Below are 26,518 nucleotides of genomic sequence, written 5' to 3'. Positions count from 1 at the left end.
ACAGAGTGCCCCTTGATTTCTTTGCATATAATCATTCTATAGAGTCTCCTGAACATTTCCTACAATACATTCACCGCGGTGTGTAGAATAGTTTTTTTTTTTTATAGGCCAATATGTATTTCATATCCATTGAGTTGCATTGTGGCCAATGGGGTGGGTGGAGTAAAACACCAGCAACAATTGCAAATACAGAGTGCCCCTTGATTTCTTTGCATATAATCATTCTATAGAGTCTCCTGAACATTTCCTACAATACATTCACCGCGGCGTGTAGAATAGTTTTTTTTTTATAGGCCAATATGTATTTCATATCCATTGAGTTGCATTGTGGAAAAAGAGGGTGTGGAAATATTGTGTTGCTAGATGTAGCACACTGTTCCCCATGATTAGACAGGTTTGTCTTACTCTACACATTCTCCTGGACATTTCCTACACTGCTTTCTCTGTGGAATATTCAATAGTTTATTAGTTATGAGGCAATATGTATTCCATATTCTGTCATTGGCATTGTCTGAATTTTACCCTTGGAACGTGTTTTAACACCCACTAACACCCACTTTTTATCGAAATTACTCTTAAATATGATCATATTAGAATTGTTGTCAATGTTTTGAGAGGTACATGTTCTCAAACAATTAATAAACTCAATTTATCTCCGTTTTTTAATAATTCGTTGGTCTCTTTTATTCTGAAAATTTCCAGATTTTCGTGACCCGGAAGTGTTTCTTTAATGTTGCTCACAAGACGCAGGTAACATGGAGCCCTGCTTAGAAAACGTGAAAGCTATCAGGAGAAGTAAAGAGGAGAAGAAACTTCTCCGAAAACAAATCAAAGCCAGTCATACTTTACTGAAACATGAGGGTATTAGCACAGTATCAAAGCCCACCAAGGTAATCAATTTAGTCTTTGTTTTGCACTGAGTGAATTAAGCTAACGTTAGATAGTGAGCGTCAGGCAGTAGTTAGCTAACGAAGCGGCTAGGCAGTAAGTTAAACTAATAACTTCTGATATTCCTGTATGAAACACCAATGCAATAGTAGTATACAATCTAACTCGAATGGCTCGTTACCTGAGAAAACAAACATACTCAGTCCAGGATAGCCAGAATATTTTAACCTAACCAACCCTTTCAACTCCACCATCTGTAAGTCATGATTTCTGTTTATTGGAGTTGTAGCGACGACTACAGGCTGACTGAGCCTCAAAGTACATTGGGTTGCTGTTGGTTGATACTGTTTAAAGATGTAACTAAACCCTTAAGTCTTCACAATTCACCATTGTTTGCAAACGCATGCCTTTTTTCTGCTGATATGTATACTTTTTTATTAACCTTAATTCAAGTACAACCACTGACATTCGCATCAACTGTCATTGCATCAGTGTTTTGCTTATCACTCATTTATATTCTCATCTTCATTGAGATGTATTTCATGGAGTTGAGAAGCCCTGATATGAACACAATCTGAGTGTTGAGCAAAAGTTTTCATATATATATACTGCATGGGCCCACATTACCAGGACTATATTATTTCTCTGCAGAGCCTGGTGGTGGCTAACGGTGGATTAGGCAACGGTGTGAGCCGTGAGCAGCTTCAGGTGGTGCTGGGAGAGGGCGGCGATGTTGAAACCCTGATTATGCACCCCCACAAACCATACGCCCTGGTTACCTACAGGACAGAGGTCAGCGCCCAGAGAGGGCACGTCCTTCTCAACGGACGACAGCTGCAGTGTGGGGACCAGGTTGTCACACTCTACTTAAGCTATGTTGACACAGGTAGGTATTTGCTCAGTGTTGTATAGTGACAGACCATTTTTTGTGGGGATCACACTCTGTAGTAAGTACTCTGTGTTGTTGTTCTCCGCATAGTAAGGTGTGTGTGTGTGTGCATGCGTGCGTGCGTGTGTGTGTGTGTGTGTGTGCGCGCGCGCGCCACTGCGTCTCCTTGCAGTGGACAGTGAGTCAGGCGTGTGTGCGGTCCTGCCACCAGGCTTGGTGCTGGTTGAGGAGTTTGTGTCTCTGGAGGAAGAGGCTCTCCTACTGGACGCTATTGACTGGAAGTCCCACGATGAGGAAGTCACTGGTGAGCAGGCAGGGTTTAAATTCCTTTCACACATATATCAGGGGCTCCCAACTCCAGTCCTCTATTGCTATCCCAACAGTAAACTTGTCAACTCGTCATCTGGCCCTCAAGAGTTGAATTGGGTGTGTTGGTCCGGGGCAATGCCCAAAAATATTTGGGCAGAGTTACATTGTGGGATATACAACAAAATGATTCCTATTAAAATACTAGTAGTTCAGCCAGTGAATCTCTCAACTGTGTATGCCTGGGCTGTTTTTGGTTTCTCACTGCATGTTTATTGTTTTCTTCTTACTTGCAGTGCAGAAAGCCCTGAAGCACAGGAGAGTGAAGCACTATGGGTATGAGTTTCGCTATGACAACAACAATGTGGACAAGGACAAACCGCTACCTGGAGGTTTGTGTCTGCCTTTGTGTTTCCGTATTTTGTTGATACAATGTATGAACTATCCTGTCCAGTGGTTCCTTCTTATGCATAGATGTTTTTTTTTTTCCAGGTCTTCCGCAGGCATGTGTCTTTGTGCTGGAGAGGTGTGTGAGAGACCGACATGTCAAAGTCATGCCAGACCAACTGACTGTTAACCAGTACCAAGCTGGACAAGGTATTTAATTTCCTCCACACAATATAATACTCTCTTAAACCACTTGGGGGTGGCAGAGCTTTGCAGTCAGGAAGCAGCTTGCAAATATTCTGGTAATTCCAAACCAGCCCCTCTGCCTTATGCACTTGCTTGGAGTGCCCTCCTGGGTCACTATTGCTCATAAAATTCAAAAGGGTGTGTTCCAGCAAGCCGCTAAGGGTCAGCCTAATCAACTTCAGGACACACTGATGAAGTTCAAATGAACACACATTTTCTATAGTTTTAGAAGAAATAAACCTTAGTAACAATACAACATTTAAGTGTGGGATTATTGCACATATCCCGTCTCAAAATCATATAGTCAGGCACGCTTATTCATGTGAAATCTAAGTACTGCCTTAGATACTTGGCTCATGGAGACCATAATGTTGAACACAATAAGTTCATACTAGTTCTGATATTTTAAGGCATGGCACTGAGCCAATGGTTTCAGTCTATTTGTGTTCACGTTGTCAGGTATTCCTCCTCATGTGGACACTCACTCGGCCTTTGAAGAGCCCATCCTCTCCCTAAGCCTGGGTGCCAAGGTACATCTGCAGTGCATGTTGTTTATTGATCCCAGAGAGAGGTGATTGAAGAGTATGTGTCTGATATATGGCTTTGATCAGCTTTCTTTTCTCCGAGGACATTTAGTCTTGTTTTTTTTTTTTTGTCTCCTTCTCTGTCTGCATTGAAAAAGCTTTTCAGTTGCTCAGAGTTTGAGTGTCTGTGACTGACTAACTAAAAGGATGGAGGACGGGGAGGTGTGAGTTTCTGTGTGCGCCAGCATCAGGATAATGGTATTGGTGTCTAATGGAGGGTTAGCTGCGTTTAAGGCCCTTTTCTGCCGGAGAGGGCCGCGCAATGACGCTTAGCATCCCACCAGACAAGGTCTCCCGTGGCGAGTTCCATCTCATAGACTGAATTGATGATGCACCTCTTTGAAGATTGTTTTCTTTCGGTAATGATGAAATAATGTACGGGGAAAAAAGAGGTTTTGAATAAAGCGAGTGGGGACAAGAGAGATCCCAATGTCCCAAATGTCAGTGTTTGGTTGTTCTTTTTCAGAGCTACAAGGGAGACACTGTCTGTACATGAGGGCAGCTTTTGATGCGACGCCTAATCTGTTTGACTGTGCCTGCAGTGCAGGGGTGCCATTAGCAACAGCCTGTCCTACGACACAAGATCAATTACAGGCAGAGCATGCGAGCGTACGTGTCTGTGACAGAATGATAAGGAACTTTTCAACACGCAGACGGAGGGAGAGAAATGAACTGTCCTGAAGTTAAAGTGTTGTCAAGTCATGACCAATGGCGTTAGTTTTCTATAATTGAAGTTGTGGATATTTGTGTTTGCGAAGCTGTGTTGGTAGTCTTGAGTGATCGTGTGTCGTGGTGTGTTGTCTCTCTGAGGAAGTGTCTTGAGGGATGCATATGACTCATGTTGCACTGAAGTAGGCTTTCTTGAGCAGTTCAAACTCTCATTGTTGCAACAACTAAAGTAGGCACTGCTAGGCAGTCAAAAGGGATAGTTGCCGGCTTGTACTCTAATTGTACTGTAGTTACAAAATTTGTTTCAGTAGTCAGAGGACTAGGAGTAATAGGTATGACCTACGTTCTGATGTTTTTGTTTAGCAGTAACTTGTCAGGTTAAGGTAATGAGTCGGTAAACATTTAGGTGTGTTGCTGTTAAATTGAGGTGTGCGCGTGTACGTGTGTGTGTGATTAATTGCTGAGTGTTGTAGCGTAGCGAAGCTGTCAGGATCTGGATTGATTTGGTCACAGCCAAGCAGCTCCATTGATTGGTTGATACTCCCTGGTGGATCTCAAAGGTAGAAGAGGGATGTGTGTGTCTGCATGCAGATGTCTATATCAATAGGGCCTGGGATTGGATGTGTAGAATGTTTTGATCTGTTCCTGCTTCACACACTGGTGCAGCGGTGCTTGAATTTCAATTTTATTCCTGTCGTTCTCCATCACACTCTCTCTCATTGCAGACGGTAATGGATTTCCGGCATCCTGATGGCCGCTCAGTTGCCGTGGTGTTGCCGGGGCGCAGTCTCCTAGTGATGAAAGGAGAGAGCAGATACCTGTGGACCCATGGGTGAGAGAGAGAGAGGGAGGGAGGGAGGGAGATTGAGGGAGTGAGGGACAAAGGAGGAAGAGAAGATAAATATGAGGAAAAGTTTTTAGAGGGAAGAGTGTTGTCTTGTGCCTGTCCAGGATAACCCCCAGGAAGTTTGACGTGGTGCCAGCCTGTGACCCAGAATCCCCTGTAGCAGTGACCTCTGACTTCAGTAACCATAGCAACCTCACCCTAAGCAGACGGGGAACCAGGACCTCACTCACCTTCCGTAATGTGCGCCGTACACCTTGTGACTGCGGTGAGCTCCTGTATTGGTCTCAAGCGGAGGGGATTGTCGTGGTTGTGTTTTCGTCTGTGTACTGTGACCTGTGCTGACCCATCCGTCCCTGTCCCTCCCCCGTTCAGCGCACCCCTCAGCGTGTGACAGCCAGCAGGCCCCTCCCTCGCCCCCCTCCCTACCTCGCAGCCAGACAGATGCGTGCCGCCTGGAGGCGGAGTATGTGCACAGCGTGTACGAGGAGATCGCCGGTCACTTCAGCAGCACTCGACACTCGCCCTGGCCACGCGTGTGTCACTTCCTGTCTTCCCTAGAACCCGGAAGCATTGTCGCTGACGTGGGCTGCGGGAATGGGAAGTACCTGGGCGTCAACCCAGAAGTGTTTGCGGTAAGGGGTCTTGGGAAGGTGGTTTATGAATGCGCTCCATCTTAACCCTTTTCCAAGTCCACCTGCTACTTTTCTGAGGAATACCCGAAAAGATGTTATGTCTCTTAAACTGAGAGAATGAAGGGGACTGACTCATCTGGAAACTCGAAAAGGGGAAGAGATGATTCCCTGTTCATTGTTCCTTCTTTTCCTTCTCTCAATTTAAGACTTGGCTGTATCACACAAGCTTTCATTTCACACCTGAGCAAAACGTAATGAAGACAATTAAGACGTGTTCATGCTAGATACATATTATTTTTATTTTTTTTATAGATTGTGCCATAAAAGCATCTGGCTGTAGATATACCATAAGCTTTCACAATCACAATCTCGGCATAATGTTCCCAGCATGACGCAGCCTAATGAACGCAACACTAGTTTTGTGCAAATGGATCAGGCTACATGCAGAGCCCATTCTTCCCCTGGTGATAACCTCACTATTTTTAATGGAATGCTAATGCTGACCGGTGTCTGGCTGCAGGTGAATGTGAGCGCTTGCGCACGACAAGGACGATAAAGCTCTCCATTAGCCTTGCCCCAGCCCCCCTCCCCCGACCCCTCCCCGTAGGCTAAAACGAATGACTCGTAAAGCCTAATTTCATTCCTCCCCCATACAGGGGTTTTATTGAAACCATTATTACTGCTATCAATTTCCCTCATGCTCATGCTCCACTGTGAGTTATTGGGGCTGGCCAGTCTGGCTTTTTGTCCAGCATTGGTTTTCATTATGTGGACCAAGTGTGTCTGTGTGTTATGGATATTACCATCACAAACAATTATACATACTATGTAGGCTATATGGACTAAATAGAGTTGTGTTTTTAGTTGCTCTTATGAGTAGGTGAGCTGTATTGACGTGTGTGTGTGTGTGTGTGTGTGTGTGTGTGTGTGTGTGTGTGTGTAGATGGGCTGCGACCGAAGCTGTGCCCTGGTCCAGATCTGTTCTGAGCGAGGCTTCCAGGCCTTTGTGTCAGACGCCCTCAGCGTACCTCTCCGCAGTGACATCTGTGACGCCTGCATCTCTATCGCAGTCATACACCACCTCTCCACACAGGTCTCGCGCCGGCACACACCACCTTCACACAGGTGTCACACACGCTGTACGCTCTTATCCAAAATGTACATCCCGGCTGAACTGGAACCGTGAAAGTCCTGTCCGACATAGCGACAAGATCCATCCGCTTTTGAAAAATCACCACTTTATCTGGGTGGGAACCAAAAATATGCCAAAGATGAGGGTTATTTGGGTCTAAATTGTCGGATATGGGTGTCGAAACTGCCCTCTTCTGTCTTGCGCTGAATTGTGCGTATTGATATCTGGTCTGTGCACAAATGTAGGTCTATAAAAGTGCATGTTGGATGTCTTATAACTGCCCTTCAGTTGGAAGCTTCTGAAAGTTGTTTTCCGTCACCTCGCAATAAGTTAGCCATGTTCGATGTTGTCCATCGCGATTTCCAGTTCATTAACAATGGTCCTACCCACGAGCCTCGGAACATTGAAGTATCTGATTACATATCTCCATTGAAATCCTGCATGAACTGTGGAAAACAGCCAGTGGAAACAATGCTGCAAGTTCAGTAGGAGCTCAATCCAGACAAGACATGCAGATAAGGGAGATGAAAGCTGAAATAGCCTGTCCTGAACCAACTGCAGTGTGACAAATTCTGAAATGATTTTGATTGCTTATCATGTCCTTTTGAATACAGTCAGTATTTCACATATCACCCTGACCTGAGGTCTGTGGCCAGCATGCATGGTTCAACTCAGGATCTAAAGGTCATCAACATAATGTTGTATCCAACCCAGTCAGATAGCACATTGCCTAATCGTTAACAGCTATCAGTACGCAACCAACTGTGCAACGTATAGACTGCTGCAACTTGGGTTGTTTGAAAAGAAGGTTTAGATATCGTTTATACTTTTCAAACTATTTAAATGAGCTCACACTGCATTGAAATGCGACAAAGGGTACTATAGACTTAAATGGGGATGCATCTCTATTCAAGCGAACCACTCCAAACCAACGTTGATATATTCAGACTGGCCTTATTTGAGTTGTTTTTATTTGGATTTTTGATATGCTATGTATGCTTTTTTAATTATGCATGTAAAATTTGCGGAAGTTAAAAAGGGGTTTAAGTGAGAGCCACAGGGACACAAGTTTCTATTCAAAATGGTCATGTCTCTTGGCCAATCAAGCAAAAATACAAACTTTAAAGCTTTAAGGCTATCTAAATAGAAGTTATATGAAAGGTTTACAAACGATACACTATTACAATGAGTGTAATTTGCGGTGAGTTAATTTACTCAACTTGTTGTACATATTTGGGCAATCCCAACTGAAAATGTGTTAATGTTTATTGACTATGACTATTATTTAGCTTGACTTGCATAATTAGCATGAATTAACCCTTAAACAGTATACAATTTGGCTTTTACTAATAATTAGCATAAATCAATCCACTGTTAGTATCTCTTTAACTGTTCACGGTTTAACATATTTAAGCAATCCCAACTTCAAAATCAAACTCTTTTTTTAAAGATTAACAAGCACACCACATTTCATTCTGTAAATATATTTTCGGATTATGCACCTTGAGTCTTTTTTTACCAATACATTTTCTGTATGTTTTATCAAGTGTAAATTGTAGTTGATGTCCTGGCAGGAGAGGAGGCAGGCTGCAGTTGAGGAGCTGGTTCGGCTTCTGAGGCCAGGAGGAAGGGCTCTGATCTATGTGTGGGCTCTGGAACAGGAGTACAACAAGCAGAGGTCCAAATACCTCAAAGAGACCAGAGAGCAGGCTCCTCCAGGCAACTCTACAGACGACCACAACCAGGAGACAAAGGGCCTTACAGGCAACTCTACAGACGACCACAACCAGGAGACAAAGGGCCTTACAGTCAACTCTACAGACGACCACAACCAGGAGACAAGGGGCCTTACAGGCAACTCTACAGACGACCACAACCAGGAGACAAGGGGCCTTACAGGCAACTCTACAGACGACCACCACCAGGAGAAAAAGGGCCTTACAGGCAATGCTGTAGACTCCCACAACCCTGCACAGGATCCTTCAAGCATGGTCATGGAATGCAGCAAGGTTCTCCCAGTGAAAGACAGTCCAGTGAAACTGAGCGTTCACACTAACCGCACTGCCTTCAACTCCCAGGACCTGCTGGTGCCCTGGCACCTCAAGGATGGAGGGATAAAGAAGGGGGGACGAGTCTCCAAAATGACTAAAGACCCTCCCATTGACACAAAGTCCCCTGTCCTTGCTCCCTGCCCAGTTTTTCACCGCTTCTATCATGTGTTCCAGCAGGGGGAGCTAGAGGAACTGTGTGCCAGGATTACAGGAGTAATGGTACAGTGCAGCTACCATGACCAGGGGAATTGGTGTGTTATACTGGAAAAGACTAGAGACCGATAAATACTTAAGATTTCAGTCAATGAGATGCATAGAATATGAAAATAAAAAATAAACAATTATGCGAGCCAGTGATCTGTTTTATTGTCCCTTATTGTAAATAATAAAGATAGATTGAAAGAACAAAATGGCCTTCATATTAATGAGGAATGTTCTCCAAATGTCCTGTTTGATTTCCTTCATTGCATCTTTAAGTAGTTTCCATTGCTTGTAAAGACCCAGGTCTTTAATTACAAGGTGTTATGGCTAGGTTGCCTAGTGATTAGGGCATCTGACTAATGTCAAAAAGATCTCTTCCAATCCCCCTAAAACCAAGGTGAAAGCTATGTCATTCTATGCATGAGAAAGACAATTAACCCTTAAGAGGCCTCCCCCATAACATTCTCCTCATTCATTGCTCTCAATAAGAATTGGTTTTCTTAAACAGCTTGTCTGGTTAAATAATGGTAGAAGTAAATAAATTGTGAACTTCAACGATGTGTTGTTGTAGCGTTTAAATTGTTCAAGGTCACTTCTGAAAAAACGTTTTCATTTTGATTTTAGAAGTCAATGTTGGTTTTAGGTTAAACTATTCCTTCAATTTCAGGTGGAGTCAGTAAGCAGTGGCATTCTTTAGTCTGTGTCTGTATTTTGCTACCAGTGCCGTCTTGTCCCCACCTTCTGTTCATCTCAGTGATAGTGGCGCTAGACTATTGACCAAATATATTATGTAAAACCCTTTTTACACCAGCAGTTTTGTATCTGTATGCTTATACGGATAGCCAGCCTAAAACCACAAAAAGCATAAAGAAATGGATGCATAGTCACTGAGGAAAACTCCCTAGTAGGAGAAACCTAGAAAGGCACCAGGCTTTGAGAGGTGGCCAGTACTTTTCTGGCTGTGCCGGGTAAAGCTTATAAGAACCTTTTTAGGCCATGTAAGTATTTTTGCATGTTCCGATGAAGGCAGATTGATAAATACAAATGGACTGTGTTCAGATACTTTTGGCCGAGTCACAGATTCACCATAGTCCTTGGGCACTAACAATAGCAATGTAAACACTATAGACGAAGGGGAAGAGAAGAGAAGGTTCCCAAATGTCCATCTTATGAAAAAGAAAGGAAATTAGATATAATCTGTTTATCCGTTTCCTATCCAGTTTTCATATTTCTCCCTACTCCCTACTCCCTTTTCTTTCTCCTTCACCCTCTTTCTTCATTATTTATCTCTTCTCCCCACCCACAACAGTAACAAATAAATATCAAACAACTATGCTATTCAGAGACATCTGTGATTTTATCACATCAGCACATCTGTTTATATAGTAACAAATGCATCTAACCACAAACCTGGTGTCCACTGACTATCTGATCTTTCCCATTATATTTGAAATATATTTTGTTTAGCAATCAACGTGTCCCTTTGACTTTGAATGTAATTTTCTCATAAATCGAATGATTTACCTTTCCAAGGTTCAGGATGTTATATATTTTTTTGCAAACTTCCAACTAAGATGTATTGTTGCCAGTCCATTTATACACCTAGGAATATTAATGATCCAGTGCAAAATAAGGTACACTTATAATTTGGATGTGTTCCAGAGAGATTAGCAATATTACATCTTTCACAACGCCATCCAGTAAGATTCTATTTATATGAGAAAACCTGAGTCAGCAGCTTACATTTCTAGCCATAGTTGTTATTTTTGTTCAGATTTTTAACCAATAACCATTACAAATAAATTGTGGGACAATAGATGCAGTGGGGAGAACAAGTATTTAATACACTGCCGATTTAGCAGGTTTTCCTACTTACAAAGCATGTAGAAGTCTGTAATTTTTATAATAGGTACTCTTCAACTGTGAGAGATGGAATCTAAAACAAAAATCCAGAATATCACATTGTATGATTTTTAAATAATTAATATAAGTATATAAGACATAAGTATTTGATCACCTACCAACCAGTAAGAATTTCGGCTATCACAGACCTGTTAGTTTTTCTTTAAGAAGCCCTCCTGTTCTCCACTCATTACCTGTATTAACTGCACCTGTTTGAACTTGTTACCTGTATAAAAGACACCTGTCCACACACTCAATCAAACAGATGCCAACCTCGCCACAATGGTAAAGACCGGAGAGCTGTGTAAGGACATCAGGGATAAAATTGTAGACCTGCACAAGGCTGGGATAGGCTACAGGACAATAGGCAAGCAGCTTGTTGAGAAGGCAACAACTGTTGGCGCAATTATTAGAAAATGGAAGAAGTTCAAGATGACGGTCAATCTCCCTCGGTCTGGGGCTCCATGCAAGATCTCACCTCGTGTGGCATCAATGATCATGAGGAAGGTGAGGGATCAGCCCAGAACTACACTGCAGGACCTGGTCAATGACCTGAAGAGAGCTGGGACCGCAGTCTCAAAGAAAACCATTAGTAACACTACGCCGTCATGGATTAAAATCCTGCAGCGCATTCAAGGTCCCCCTGCTCAAGCCAGCGCATGTCCAGGCCCGTCTGAAGTTTGCCAATGACCATCTGGATGATCCAGAGGAAGAATGGGAGAAAGTCATGTGGTTTGATGAGACAAAAATAGAGCTTTTTGGTCTAAACTCCACTTGCTGTGGAGTACAACCCCAAGAAAACCATCCCAACTGTGAAGCATGGAGGTGGAAACATCATTCTTTTGGGATGCTTTTCTGCAAAGGGGATAGGACTACTGCACCGTATTGAGGGGAGGATGGATGGGGCCATGTATCGTAAGAGCTTGGCCAACAACCTCCTTCTCTCAGTTCGAGCATTGAAGATGGGTCATGGCTGGGTATTCTAGCATGACAACGACCCGAAACACACAGCCAGGGCAACTAAGGAGTGGCTCCGTAAGAAGCATCTCAAGGTCCTGGAGTGGCCTAGCCAGTCTCCAGACCTGAACCCAATAGAAAATCTTTGGAGGGAGCTGAAAGTCTGTATTGCCCAGCAACAGCCTCGAAACCTGAAGGTTTCATGCAATAAAATGCAAATTAATTACTGATTAAGATTACAGACTTCTAAATGCTTTGTAAGTGGGAAAACCTGCAAAATCGGCAGTGTGTCAAATACTTCTCCCCACTGTAGCTTTCTTTGACAGCACTTGAACATTTCCTGAAAAGTTTCCAGTATTTACATTAAGGATGACTACACAATTTTATCCATTGAATAGAGATTCATCAAAATATAAATGTTCCATATATTTATATCTGCAGTCGAATACTTTATTACAAATATTTTGTTGTTACTTCATTCAATGTCTGCCATAAAACTTTGCTTTCTAAGATATTCCATGTGATTCTGTAATGAAGTAACTGCCTTATATTGTTTGATTAATATTGTATGATAAGTAAGTTAAATTAAAAAAAAAACATTGTCTATGTGATCTTTACATCACACTGAAGTGTAAGAGGGAATTTTTTTTGAAAGACGATATATTTTCCATCCATATACTGTTTCAATAATAAAGAAGCAGACCTTGATGAAGCAGTTCCCATTTTTTAAAGTTGTTAAAACATACAGTCTGTGATTTCCTCAAAAAAGATTTGATATACTTCAGCTGGTATAGCATGTTTCGTTGTTAATTTTGTATTGTTATTGTTTTGAAAGAACTCCACGCGGTAAACAACTTCGTATTGCCTCGTCTTTAGTTGTTGACTGAGTTTCCTGCAAGCAATACACTCACCTAAAGGATTATCAGGAACACCATACTAATACTGTGTTTGACCCCCTTTCACCTTCAGAACTGCCTTAATTCTACGTGGCATTGATTCAACAAGGTGCTGAAAGCATTCTTTAAATGTTGGCCCATATTGATAGGATAGCATCTTGCAGTTGATGGAGATTTGTGGGATGCACATCCAGGGCACAAAGCTCCCGTTCCATCACATCCCAAAGATGCTCTATTGGGTTGAGATCTGGTGACTGTGGGGGCCATTTCAGTACAGTGAACTCATTGTCATGTTCAAGAAACCAAATTGAAATGATTTGAGCTTTGTGACATGGTGCATTATCCTGCTGGAAGTAGCCATCAGAGGATGGGTACATGGTGGTCATAAAGGGATGGACATGGTCAGAAACAATGCTCAGGTAGGCCGTGGCATTTAAACGATGCCCAATTGGCCCTAAGGGGCCTAAAGTGTGCCAAGAAAACATCCCCCACACCATTACACCACCACCACCAGCCTGCACAGTGGTAACAAGGCATGATGGATCCATGTTCTCATTCTGTTTACGCCAAATTCTGACTCTACCATCTGAATGTCTCAACAGAAATCGAGACTCATCAGGCCAGGCAACATTCTTCCAGTCTTCAACTGTCCAATTTTGGTGAGCTTGTGCAAATTGTAGCCTCTTTTTCCTATTTGTAGTGGAGATGAGTGGTACCCGGTGGGGTCTTCTGCTGTTGTAGCCCATCCGCGTGTTGTGGCTTCACAAATGCTTTGCTGCATACCTTGGTTGTAACGAGTGGTTATTTCAGTCAAAGTTGCTCTTCTATCAGCTTGAATCAGTCGGCCCATTCTCCTCTGACCTCTAGCATCAACAAGGCATTTTCGCCCACAGGATTGCCGCATACTGGATGTTTTTACCTTTTCACACCATTCTTTGTAAACCCTAGAAATGGTTGTGCATGAAAATCCCAGTAACTGAGCAGATTGTGAAATACTCAGACCGGCCGCCTGGCACCAACAACCATGCCACGCTCAGAATGACTTAAATCACCTTTCTTTCCCATTCTGAAATTCAGTTTGGAGTTAAGGAGATTGTCTTGACCTGGACCACATCCCTAAATGCAGTGAAGCAACTGCCATGTGATTGGTTGATTAGATAATTGCATTAATGAGAAATTGAACAGGTGTTCCTAATAATCCTTTAGGTGAGTGTATACTCCCATACACTGCCTGTGTTAGGGTTCCTCACTCCTTCCGTACCCTCCCTCTCTTTCCTATCCTATCCTCCCCTGCTTTGTTTTTTTCTCTTCCACAAATCCCTCTTTACTCCCCTTCCAGTCTAATGTATTGTTTGGTTCTGTGGCTGTGCATCCTGACTATCAGTATGCAGGACCCCATTTGTGCTGTCAGGGAGTCTGGTTCTGTTGGCTGCACCTGAAATTGACACACACACACACACACACCCCCCCACCCCCACCCCCACCCATCTTAATGAGATATGGTCTAACAGACTATTTAAATAGCTGAATGGATCTCAGGGTAATGGGCTCTTGGTCGTGACAGAGGCGATGTTGTTTCACAGAGCAGGCCCATGATAATTGAAAAATGTCTCCCCGCTAAATTACCTCCGCGGCTGTTAGAGTCCACTGAGACTGAACCGCCCGTTACGCAGTTAAGGCTGGAGTCTACTGTCTAGGTGTGTTATCTGGCTATCGATTGTTGACTGCTGCAGTTGTCTGGCTGCAAATAAACACTTGACATTTTCAGAAGACTCAAGATGACTAGATGCCTTTCCTGCCCTCAGTGTATTAATTAAAATGGTATACGGTCTAATGCATTTGAAATCTATTTACTGAGGTCACATCAAGACAAAATCATTGCAATAAGTTCCTATTTATTATTGAGCCTTTTGCTTATCTTATGATAATAGCATTTTGGCCTTGTCATGGGCATGCATAACTTCACCAAAACAGTGAGTTTATCACAGATCTAGAATGACATCATATACATTGTGCAGGCATACACTGAATGCGGGAACAGGGTACTCCCCAATGAAATCTTAAAGGAGGCATGCTTACAAAAGCCTTGTATTTCTGAGGTGAGCATGTAGAATTATAAAGTATCCCTATGTAGGTTACATTATGGAGTCATTGAGTGCAAGGGCATCACCATTGCAGGCATCACTAATAAATGGAAGCCTTCAATGGAGCTGGTGGTAATAAAACTGCCTTTTAGCCCACTAGAGGCCTCTATCACACTGTAGAAAGACTGCCCTACCCTTCCTCTGGCAGTACAACAAGTGTAACCTCCAACTTATAGAAAGAGTCAGTGCATTCTGATCTGCTTATTACCTCCACCGACGGACTTTCTTTGCATACTCTTTAAAAATATGTTTTTTTAAAAATGTGCAGGACTCTAAGCCAATCCCTCCAAATCAGTGAGATGTGGGGGCAACAAAACTGAGTGCCCAGGGGGCAATAATGTTAATTGGCTTGTTCACAGACAGAATAACGATTTGTTTCCCTTTGCAGATTAACCTACCTAGAACAAAATATATTGGGGTCTAAATTGGATGTCTTCTTTATTTTCTCTGACCACACCACACCATTATAATGACATCCCAAATATCCCAGGGTTACACGTTCACATAAGTTCGTGTCTTCTTTTAATTTGAAATTAATTACAATCTACTGCATTAGAGAACACCTAACCTTTCAGGATCCAACGTGGTTTTGCGACAGTGTTTTGAAATACATTTTACGGCAGTGTCATGGCGGCGTTAGGGGGCAGTTTTGAAAGTGTTAATATCATCGAAAATCGAAGAGAAAACAAACGTAAAGCTAGGGAGGAAGCCATTCAAAAGGTACACGTGTGAGCTTTAATTAGAAATACCTGTCTATGTCCACAACGTGACAGAATGTTATTGAACTGTGTCATAAAGTGAAGTGTGTGGCTGCACCGGCTAGCTGCATGCTAACAAACCACTAGCTAGACGTCTCCCCTTTGAATTAGCATTTTCTAAATAAATGTTCTGTCATTGGCATATGGCATAAGTATTTGTATACATAATATAATTTAAATATAATTTGCCGTTTTGGTAATTTCTGTTAGTTCCTATCTAGTGCAACACAGACGACATGCTAACTTGCAAGCTACAGTGCTGCTAACAAACAACAAAATAGTGAGAATGGAGTCAATGGCTAACAAACATTTTAGCAAGTCCAACTTACATTATCAATTGTATACAGGTATACACTGTTTTTTACATTGTACTTTTTATTTGAAAATTAAAGCCTTTCGTATAAATTGCTATAGAGTCAATGTATCTCGGTCACAGTGTAGAAACGAGACAACTAGCATTTCTTTTCAATTCCTTCTCAAAGTATATTGGACAATGCGGTTGTCTTTCTCTGCTGGTCAGTCAGCTGTGGTGATGTGAGCTGGGGAAACACCACTAGGTGGTGACGTTCTACAATGGTGCTGATGTCTAACACGTACTTCTCTTGGGATACAGTCCACTGAATTCCAACCCACCTTGCCTCAGGTTATCGATAGATTACCATGGAGAAATAGAGACAAACAGACTGTGTGCTCTGGGTCTAATGGAAAAAAGACTTTGGTGGACCATAGGTATTTACATAGGCATAAGCAGATTGTGTTTACGTATGTATGTGTAAGTTACGAGGTGTCCTGGGGCCGGCAGGACAAACTGCTTCAGGCAGATGACGGTAGTGATGCAGCCATTCTGGATATACATTTTGATGCGGCTAAACTCCGTCTACAGAACACACACAAACTGGCATATACACTTCACACTGTACACACAGTATGCACTGCAAAATGGGTTGAGTGTGGTCCACCCATCTCTTCCTGGGCAGATGTGTTGACTTCATAAACACCCACAGTGTAATGTTGACAAATGAGCTTCCTGGAAGAAATGCATCTAAAGTCTTATCTTACGCTTCTGTGTCACGTAATGTAATTACCCCCCCCCCCCCCCCCAGGCAAAGCAGCAGTATGAGAAGGAGGAGAAGAAAAAAGAGCTGAAGAGACAGAAAGGAGAGGACACCTGGATGCTCCCAGAGGTTGACCTACGACTGCAGCAGCTAGAACAGGTCAGTAGGTCATTGCGATCTTGTGACCTTTTTCTTTTTAAAAATCTAGGTCAATTGTGCGACCACCCTGTCCTTTCATGGCCTATAAGTAAGCCAGTATTTGGCAGATCTCATATTTTGAATCTGGAACTGAGCTGTTTTTAATACTATTTTGTTGTGTGATTACCATTGATGTTTCACAAATCCCTAATGTCTTCGATCATGGCTTCATAAACATCAACTTGTGATTTTTTAATTAGGCCCACTTATTTTTATCACCTTCAGGAAGGCAAAAGCAAGAAGAAGAAAGAGAAGAAGGCAAAGAAGAGTAAGAAAGAAAAGAAGAAAGGGAAAAAAGAGAAGAAGAGGGCCCAGGGAAGAGATGGCTCCAGTGACAGCTCAGAGGTAATTACTGTTGTACTGATTTGAAAAATGTTGTTATTTTCAACAGACTGATTTCAGTGGACTTGTGTGCCACAATGCGGCAAAACTGACACAGGTGGCTTGGATAAATGATTGCCACTCAAATACATTGTTAGTGTTAGTTTGCTAGCTATTGGATTTAAAACGGCAATAGTAGAAACGACATAAGACCAAAATCCCGAAAACAAGACATGTAAGGTACAACAAGCTGAAACAGTGCACAAGGCACTGGTTGAATGCGTTCTGTCATCTTACCTGGTAAAAGAAAAAGGGGTGGGGGGTGGGTCGTATTATGATTCCCCACTTTTCTTTTTTAACCCTTTTCTTTTTTACCAGGTAAGAAGACTGAGAACGCATTTGACAAATCTTTGCAGCTAGGTTTCAAACTGTTTAGAATCGTAACATCATGCATCCTTTGGTCATCATACAATGTCTTCGATCCACACAGATCGTTTGCATGACATTTCCCCTCTTTTCTCTCCGCAGGGGTCAAATGATGAGTGGGTGGAGGCCCAGCCCCAGACAGGAGCCTCAGGGAAAGCCTGGAAGATTCCTGACAAGTCCGAGGTCAAGCCCACAGGCAGCATTCCTACCCTAGCCGAGAACAACAAGGTGAGACCCCTATTTTCCACACACAGCTCAGCAAAACCCTAAAGGTGAAGTAGAGGCATCGTCAGTGCCAGGAGAATACTGAATTGAATGGTCGTTCTGCTATTAAATGTTTCAGCAGCTTGGTAAATATATTAGGTCTGGTGGTGTTCGTGCTAATGAGCTGTTTTTTTTCCTTTCTTGTAGGTCAATAGAGCCTCACTCTTAATGTGGTATGACAAATGCACTGTGTCATCACCAATCACTGATCAATAACCAGGCTAATAATACCACTGATTTTATAACCAGCCTGAAAATAATGACAAGGAATTGCAGGCATTTTTTTTATTTTGGAGAAATTATGTAGGTCATGTGACTATAGTTTGAGAAGCTCCAGATTGTTTGCTAGATGACAGACAAGCTATTGTTTACAAAGCAAAAGCTAACTCCATTAAGTAGGACATTCACATTTGTTGCTTGAACCGACTTGGAAACGGAAACAATCTTATATATATTAGTGCTAGTGATATATCTTTGGTGAGAACACTGTTTGAATCCATCTGCTAGTTATCTTCTTTCTTTTGTTAACAGCAGTCCCAGAGTATGAGGAAAGTAGATCAGGTCTGCCTTTACATCGACTGTTGTGCAAGACCGAATGTTTATAGTATACCAGGGAATCATTGTGACATAAATTAATATTGTAATGGGCTGTCTTTCCAGAAAAGTGTAACCACTACCCTGTTTCTGCAGTTAGCTAAATACATGTTTTCTTTACCCTGCGGTGACTATTCTCAGTGTGTCAATAGTCCCCTCTTGTAGTGGTTCAACATATAGCCAATACATGTAGCAGATATCTTAAACCAATCTGCTTTTAGAAATATTTATTAAACATTATTGTGCTGTTTGTATTTTGTCTTTTGGTGTAAGCTTTTGCTAAATTTTTTGTCTACTTGTAGACTTGTATTTGGGCAATCAGAAGAAGGCACCATTGACGCAAACAGGCTTAGTTGAAAAGTGTGTACACGTTAAATTATATTAATATTCAAACACTGCTGTTCCAGGGTGAACAATGACACTGAAGTCACTTCCATGATACACCCACTTTGCCAAGCATAGCCATAGACCACTAAAGAGACACCAACAGACCACCAACCACCCTGAGACAAGGCTGAGTGAGCCTGAGAAGTAACAATGTTCTAAATTATTTTGCTATTGATTTATTTAATGTATTCAGGTGTTTGTCTTTTCCTCTCTTTCCATCACTCTCCCCTTTCCATCCACCCTCTAGAGAGATGAGTGGATGACCTTTGACTTCCTGACAATGAGAACGACGTCAACAGCAGAGAAGAGGGCTGAGAAAGAAAGGCTAAAAGAGGAGGAGAGTGAGAAGGCCCGGGTCATTGAGCAGGTGTGTGTGTATCGCTTGCTATGCTTAAATAAAAGGGTGATGAAAGTCAATTGCCTCACTTCACCTCCTTTATTTGTTACCTGGGCAACCAAATCTGCTCAGCTGAGCAGGGACATTGGACCTGACAATAGGTGTGTTACAGTTGGAAAAAATTGAGAGTTTATAGTAATATGAAATAGTTATTTATTTTTTTTCATCTTCAAACATGTAGGAAAAAGTACAGTATATGAAAGGACATTACTTTTCTCTGTGGAAAGGATAAGGTGACAGGCTTTGGTGCAAAATGTAAAAAATGCCTTTCTTTCAGATGGTTACCATTTTCATTTCAGCTGGACAGCTGACACAAACGTTCACCCCTAATGTTTTGTATAATCACTCTAAAGCAAGGCATGAGGATCATTTTGAATAGAACCACTATTGCCAAATGTACAGACACATATCTAAGGAGTGGTTGTGGATTGTCTCAATAGCAAGAGGGAACCCACTCACATCAACTGTTTGCAAAAGAGCTTTGTTATTGCTTGGATAGAACAGTGTGTACGTATGGTTCTATTCAAAGAGTCCATTTAAAAGTGTGTGCCTGTCTGTCGGTCCCTTTAGGCTGGTCTACACAAGCTGGAGTTGAACCCTTTCTGGAAGGATGGGGGTAGTGGCTTGCCCCCAGAGAAGACAGCCACCACTGTTGTTAAAAAAGGTAAAGCACGAATGCATACTCTATTATAATGCTTCGCTGCTCTAAATTTTTTTACCTGGAGTTTCAAACATGAAGCCCATGTACCCAACCCTCTATATTTGTGTTTGGTGAAGACACAGCCCCCTAACCTTCTCTGCTGGGTAAAAAGCTTGCTGCCCTGTGTATGTCTGTCTGTGACAGAGGAGGATGTGTGAAGAGTTCACTGCACCAAGACCCCAGACACCACCTTAATCATAGAGAAAGGGAGGGAGAGCTAGACATAAGAGAAAAATAAGGGCAAAGGAGGTTGGTGGTGGTTCTTCTGTTGGGTAGGAAAGAGGTAGAGAAGGATAGATATCAGTTGGAGCACAGACCTGAAGACAGAGTGGGGAGGAGATGGGTGCAGAGAGGGACAGAGACCAATACTGAAAGATTCTGTATAAGCAACAGAAATACTGTAACATACAAGCTTAGTTTTAAAGTGTGCGTGTGTACACACCAGTAACAAATTAGTGTTGGAATTAAACAAATGTAGATGCTTCCATATATATGTACTGCATTTTGCGAGCGCAACACCCATTTGCCACTACACCATTTCTCTAACAGCCTGATAGACTAACCAGATAGTAAACTAACTTCAGCAAGCAGTTGTGAGCAAGCAGTAAGCATATGGCACACATCTAAAGACATTGAAAGTGTGTGGGAAGATGCTGGACTTCATCATGATCAAGTGACGACGTCGTCAGCAAAGCACACCATTACTGGCTCCAGTCTTGGCTAGCTAGTGAAAGTGACAGCTTTGCGGCCAGACAAATTTTGCATAGTCTGACGTACGAACTGTACCGGACAATTAGCCGTCTAGTTAGCTATTGCAGTTTGCAGTTAAATCGGCAGAAACGCCATAAAACATTCAACTAGTCAAATGACAACATACCCTTTTTCTGGTTTCTTATTAATTACAACATACACAGGAATATATTTACACGTTTTTATCAGGTAGATCTTGTGATATTTACACAAATATTATTGTTAAAAAAAACGCCGTCGATGGCCGCTACGGGGATCTAAAGGGTTAATGGGAGTGGTCTCTTCCAGGATGACTGTGCCCTCATCCACACGGCATGAGGGGTCACTGAATGGTTTGATGAGTATTAAAACAATGCTATAGCATTTGCAGTCGCCAGATCTCAGTCAAGTTGAACACCTATCGGAGATTTTAGGCAGAAGCTTGGGACAGTTTCAAAGTCTTGGAGAATCTATGACAAGGTGTGCTGAAGCTGCTGTGGCAGCTGGTGGTGGTCCAGCACCCCAGTGAGGCACTTAATGTTGCTTTCCCCTTTAATTTGACACCCATCTGTGTGTGTGCATTACTATACTGGTACCAGGGTCCACTCTAAATTTGTTTTCTCACTGGCCCGAACAGGCCAGTTGGTCTGAAATCTACGTGCCCAAACTGAATAATTATTTATATATTATTGTATTTTACAGATATATAGTATGTAAATATCATATAATCAGAATACTGATTTATACCACAGATTTGCATGTGTTATCATGTGGTATGAGACATGAGAGTTGATACAACCAATTGCTGTTTAAATAAATATGATGCAACGCATATCATTACTTTTTAATAAATGGTTATCATCAAAATATTCGCTACTATAAATATAATTATAATTTTTTCATGAATATGCTTGCTTATTTGATGTGACATAAAAGCATGAAAATAAAAGCCTTGGGTAAATGTATTAATGGCAACATACATATGGCAATACAGAACTTGCACTAGTTGTTTGACTGGCTTCTTGTGTGTCGCTGCTAGCAAGCGCTTAGGCAGGCGCTTACTGTTGACAAGACATGTATGGTTTGTCTATCCGTATTTACAGACGTAGTCCATGATAGGCGGTCGTAATTAATTTTTCAATTTGGTTACGCGCCACTCCATTCATTCGAAGCTGGCAGACGTTCATTGTTGCAGCCGCTGGGTTGTCAATAGCCCGTTTGGCCGCCGTACACGCGACATGCTGCAGGGATTTAAGAGCAGGTTTTTGGTAGTTGTTCCCTTAATAAACGACCCTGCCTTATCGGTTTTCATCGGAAACGCACAACATGAACGGTAGCACGCGTCCCTTGCCATTATCGTTTTTAACCCATGGAACCTGTTATTTCCACGAAAACAAAAATGATTTAATTTGCTTTGCCTCGTACGATACCATATTTGGGCCTTGTTCTAGAATGTACTATGGTTGGTGAAAACCGACGAGCCATCGAATATTATTGATCAAAAAGATGACACTGGTACTGTACCATACTGAGGGAGGCGAGACCCATAGACACATTTTAACATGATAACAAGTGAACTTTAAAGCGGGAAGTGACAAAGATGACAATCAAAATTTTTTATATGATACCATGTATTTAAATAGCTAAATAGTGGCTGTCTTTGTTTAATGGCCTGGCGTTAGGTCTTACTGCCCCGGGCCAGGGGGCCATCGTAATGTTGAACCCAGACTGGTACACTATACCATGGCAAATCTGGCAACGGTTCCTCAATTTTGTGGGGAATTTTATTTTGCTTTTGGGTTGGGGTTTTGAGGTTATAATTAAAGGTATTGTTTGCTGTTTATTGTATGCGTGTCCTATCTCTACTTAGTAGGTACACTGTGCTGTGTCCTACTTCATTTCAACAGCATGGCAGAATGACACACATTCACAGTACACCCTCACTCAAAAGGGGTGGTACATTGTCACTTTTACAAGCAAATCAAAGTCGCCAATAAATATAGATGTAGACACATGCATGCACGCCTCGCTTATTAACCCATGTCAGAATGTTGTTTCCTTCCGTGTGTGTGAGTGTGTTAAAGGGGGGTTAAGCTTCACTTTGATCTTGGGCTTTTGACACACAAAAACACACCTGCACTTAGTTTGAAAGGAAAGATAGGGGAGGAGCTAGTGAGAGGAGAAAGGGATGATTGGAAGATGTCTCTGGTGAACAGTGTCGGCTCTAGCCTTTTGGGGGGCCTAAGCAACATTTTATTTGGGGCTCCTGTCTGTCGAGGGCTCCCTAGCGGTTGCAGGCCCTAAGTGACCACTTATGTCACTTATGCCTGGAGCCGGCCCTGCTGGTGAAGTTTTCTCAGGCTCTGCTCTCTGAGGGGGAAGGATTCATATCTGTTCTCTTGGGAAATGTAAGTTGTATATGAATATGATGTTGTGTTCTCCATGAAAGGAACACTGGTTTCCCGCATATATACTGTAGTTTGAACTCTAAATACCCCCCCAGCTTGACTCCCTCATCCTGTCACCCCCATCCTCTTTTCCCCAATCCTCAAATCCCTTCTCTGTCTTTAGCTGCCATAGTAGATGATGGTGGACTAGGTTGGCTAAGGAAGTCGTACCAGAGGATGAAAGAGCAGGCGGAAAGAGAGCAACGCAGTCTGGAAACCATAGTGGCAGAGAGATACGGGGTGAGTACACACACACACACAGTCACTCAGTGTCATTCAACAATATGCGCAAGTGTATAGAGACAGACAGACACACAATTCAGTACTAAAACTCTCTTGTGCAAATGCACCTGTATACACACTTTATATTTAAATATTATTGCATCCTTCCACACACATTGATATTTTCTTACTGCCAGACAGACCCAGTCACTCTCTGTCCTTATCTTCCTGGTTAATCCTCTTTCTGCAGTGTCAGCTCAAGTCTGAAAGTCTCCCTGCCTTTGAGAAGTTAGGCTGCTCTGCATTGCACCATGGGGCCATCATGTCACACTGCTTGTGCGTGTGTACTTGCGTGTTCGTGTCCCTCCCTTGATTTGCTATAGTTGTGGGAACCATAAATCCCCACACGGATAGTAAAACATGGAACAAAACAATTTGCTGTTCCCATGAGGTCCCATGTCACTCATTTAGTAAGCACATGGTTTTTGTGATGCTGTGGTTGTGAGTTTGATTCCCATGGGGGGCATGTGCAATGAACTATTAAAATGTATGGCACTCACGATAACAGCATTTGCTAAATTACTTAAATATACATGGGTAATTATCTTTTCTGTTTGGAGTAAAAGTAAAATACTTAAAAGGTTAAGAGTTCACCTTGAGTTTGGGCTAGGGTAAAATTTCATTGGTTGCTATAATTAGGATTTGAAATGGGAATTATGTGTGAGTGTAACTTGACCCAAGCTGACTTGACGGTCATGTTATTTACAGTAGATTTGCTTTTATCAGGTTTAAGTATAAGAAAAACTATATACAGTGGGGAGAGCAAGTATTTGATACACTGCCGATTTTGCTGGTTTTCCCACTTACAAAGCATTTAGAAGTCTGTAATTTTTATCATAGGTACTCTACAATTGTGAGGGACATTTTTTAAGTAATTAATTTGCATTTTTTTGCAGTTGTTGCCTTCTCCCCAAGTTGCTTGCCTATTGTCCTGTAAAATCGGCAGTGTATCAAATACTTGTTCTCCCCACTGTATATAATTAACTCCTCCTAACTCCTGTCAAATGACCATGTAAGAGGTATCCATTCAAGGTATAAGTAACTGATATCAAAAAATACATTGGTATGTTTTGTTCAATGTCATGCAGTGCTTTTGGGATGTATTCCGATCCCTTCACCTTCTCAGCATTTTGTTATTAAGGAGTTCATTTATAATTGATTTCATACAGGTTTTTTGCCATCAATCTACTCACTATAACGATAACGACGAAGCATCTCATCTTCATCCGCTTATCCGGTATCGGGTCGCAGGGACAGCAGCTCCACAGCAGGGGACCCCAAACTTCCTTTTCCCGAGCCACATTTGCCCGCTCTGACTGGGGGATCCCGAGGCGTTCCCAGGCCAGTGTCGAAATATAATCTCTCCACCTATTCCTGGGCCTACCCCGAGGTCTCCTCCCAGCTGGACGTGCCTGGAACACCTCCCTAGGGAGACATCCTGGGGGCATCCTCGCAATCTAGTTTTTTTGGTCATGACCCAGCCTTCATGACCATATGTGAGGGTAGGAAACGAAAATTGACCGGTATATCGAGAGCTTTGCCTTCCGGCTCAGTTCTCTTTTCGTCACAACGGTGCGGTAAAGCGAATTCACTACCGCCCCCACTGCTCCTATTCTCCGGCCAATCTCCCACTCCATTGTCCCCTCACTTGCGAACAAGAACCCGAGATACTTGAACTCCTTTACTTGGGGTAATGCCTTATTCCATACCCGGAGGAGACACTCCATTGGTTTCCTGCTGAGAACCATGGCCTCAGATTTAGAGGTGCTAATCCTCATCCCAACCGCCTCGCACTCTGCTGCCAACAGTTCCAGTGAGTGCTGAAGGTCACAGACCGATGATGCCATCAGGACCACATCATCCGCAAAAAGCAGCGATGAGATCCCCAGCTCAACGAACTGCAACCCCTCCCCACCCCGACTACGCCTCAATATCCTGTCTATAAAAGTTACAAACAGGATTGGTGACAAAGCGCAGCCCTGGCGGAGGCCAACCCCCACCTGGAACGAGTCCGACATACTACCGAGAACCCAAACACAGCTCTCACTTTGGATGTACAGGGATTGGACAGCCCTCAGAAGGGACCTCCTCACCCCATACTCCCGCAGCATCTCCCACAGTATCTCCCAGGGGACCCGGTCATATGCCTTCTCCAGATCCACAAAACACATGTAGACTGGATGGGCATATTCCCAGGCCCCCTCCAGGATCCTTGCAAGAGTAAAGAGCTGGTTGGTTGTTCTGCGACCAGGACGGAATCCGCATTGTACCTCTTCAATCTGATTTTCGACTATCTGCTGAGCCCTCCTTCCCAGTTCCTTTGAGTAGACTTTGCCAGGGAGACTGAGAAGTGTGATACCCCTGTAATTGGCACAAACCCTCTGGTCCCCCTTTTTGAACAGGGGAACCACCACCCCGATCCGCCACTCCTTTGGCACTGTCCCCGACTCCCACGCAATGTTGAAGAGACGTGTCATCCAAGACATCCCCTCCCCTCTTTATTCAGTCGGATGGCTTCCCTGACCACCGGTGTCCACCAGGGTTTTCGAGGGTTATCGCTCCTTGATGCACCTAAGACATTTAGACCACAGCTCCCCGCTGCAGCTTCGGCAATGGAGGCTTTTGAACATCGACCACTCAGGTTCAATGCCCCCAACCTCCACAGGGATGCCAGAAAAGCTCCGTCGGAGGTGTGAGTTGAAGATCTTTTGGACGGGGGTCTCCTCCAGATGTTCCCATTTCACCCGCACTATCCGTTTGGGCTTTCCCGGTCTGTCCAGAGTCTATCCCCACCCCCTGACCCAACTCACCACCAGATGGTGATCGGTTGATAGCTCCGCCCCTCTCTTTACCCGAGTATCCAAAACATGCGGTCTCAGATCCGATGACACGATCACAAAATCAATCATCGACCTTCGGCCTAGGGTGCTCTGGTACCACGTACACATATGAGCATCCTTATGTTCGAACATGATGTTCATTATAGATAATCCATGACTAGCACAGAACTCTAACAACAAACGACCACTCAAGTTCAGATCAGGGAGGCATTGAATTCCTCCAGCAGAATTATGGAGTCCCCTACTGGAGCCCCATACAGGACTCCATTCAGGGTCTCCAAGAAGGCCAAATACTCCGAACTGCTGTTTGGGGCATATGCACAAACAACAGTCAGAGATTGCACCACCCCACAACCCGTAGGTGTAGGGAGGTGACCCCCTCATCCACT

General features: G+C 43.0%; 2 protein-coding genes across 2 annotated transcripts in view; both read left to right on the top strand.

Moving 5' to 3' along the window:
* Nucleotides 1–745: 745 nt before the first annotated feature.
* Nucleotides 746–9,019, top strand: alkbh8 (alkB homolog 8, tRNA methyltransferase). Its single transcript, XM_029119988.2, has 11 exons — nt 746–890; nt 1,540–1,774; nt 1,950–2,081; nt 2,380–2,475; nt 2,576–2,680; nt 3,176–3,246; nt 4,695–4,801; nt 4,921–5,081; nt 5,189–5,448; nt 6,392–6,541; nt 8,155–9,019. The coding sequence occupies exons 1-11, from the start codon at nt 756–758 to the stop codon at nt 8,914–8,916; spliced, it is 2,214 nt and encodes a 737-aa protein (XP_028975821.2). The 5' UTR covers nt 746–755; the 3' UTR covers nt 8,917–9,019.
* Nucleotides 9,020–15,291: 6,272 nt separating this feature from the next.
* cwf19l2 (CWF19 like cell cycle control factor 2) overlaps nt 15,292–26,518 on the top strand; it is a 29,551-nt gene continuing 18,324 nt past the window's right edge. Inside the window, exons 1-7 of the mRNA XM_029116937.2 lie at nt 15,292–15,451; nt 16,593–16,703; nt 16,968–17,087; nt 17,592–17,717; nt 18,982–19,101; nt 19,702–19,795; nt 23,132–23,247. Of these exons, the coding sequence (XP_028972770.2) occupies nt 15,359–15,451; nt 16,593–16,703; nt 16,968–17,087; nt 17,592–17,717; nt 18,982–19,101; nt 19,702–19,795; nt 23,132–23,247 (780 nt within the window). The 5' untranslated portion in view covers nt 15,292–15,358. The remainder of the gene's footprint in view (nt 15,452–16,592; nt 16,704–16,967; nt 17,088–17,591; nt 17,718–18,981; nt 19,102–19,701; nt 19,796–23,131; nt 23,248–26,518) is intronic.

Source organism: Esox lucius, chromosome 1 (assembly GCF_011004845.1).
Source record: "Esox lucius isolate fEsoLuc1 chromosome 1, fEsoLuc1.pri, whole genome shotgun sequence".
Classification (NCBI taxonomy): domain Eukaryota; kingdom Metazoa; phylum Chordata; class Actinopteri; order Esociformes; family Esocidae; genus Esox; species Esox lucius.
The sequence above is the reverse complement of the archived record's forward strand: the minus strand, read 5'-3'. Positions and strand labels throughout refer to the sequence as shown.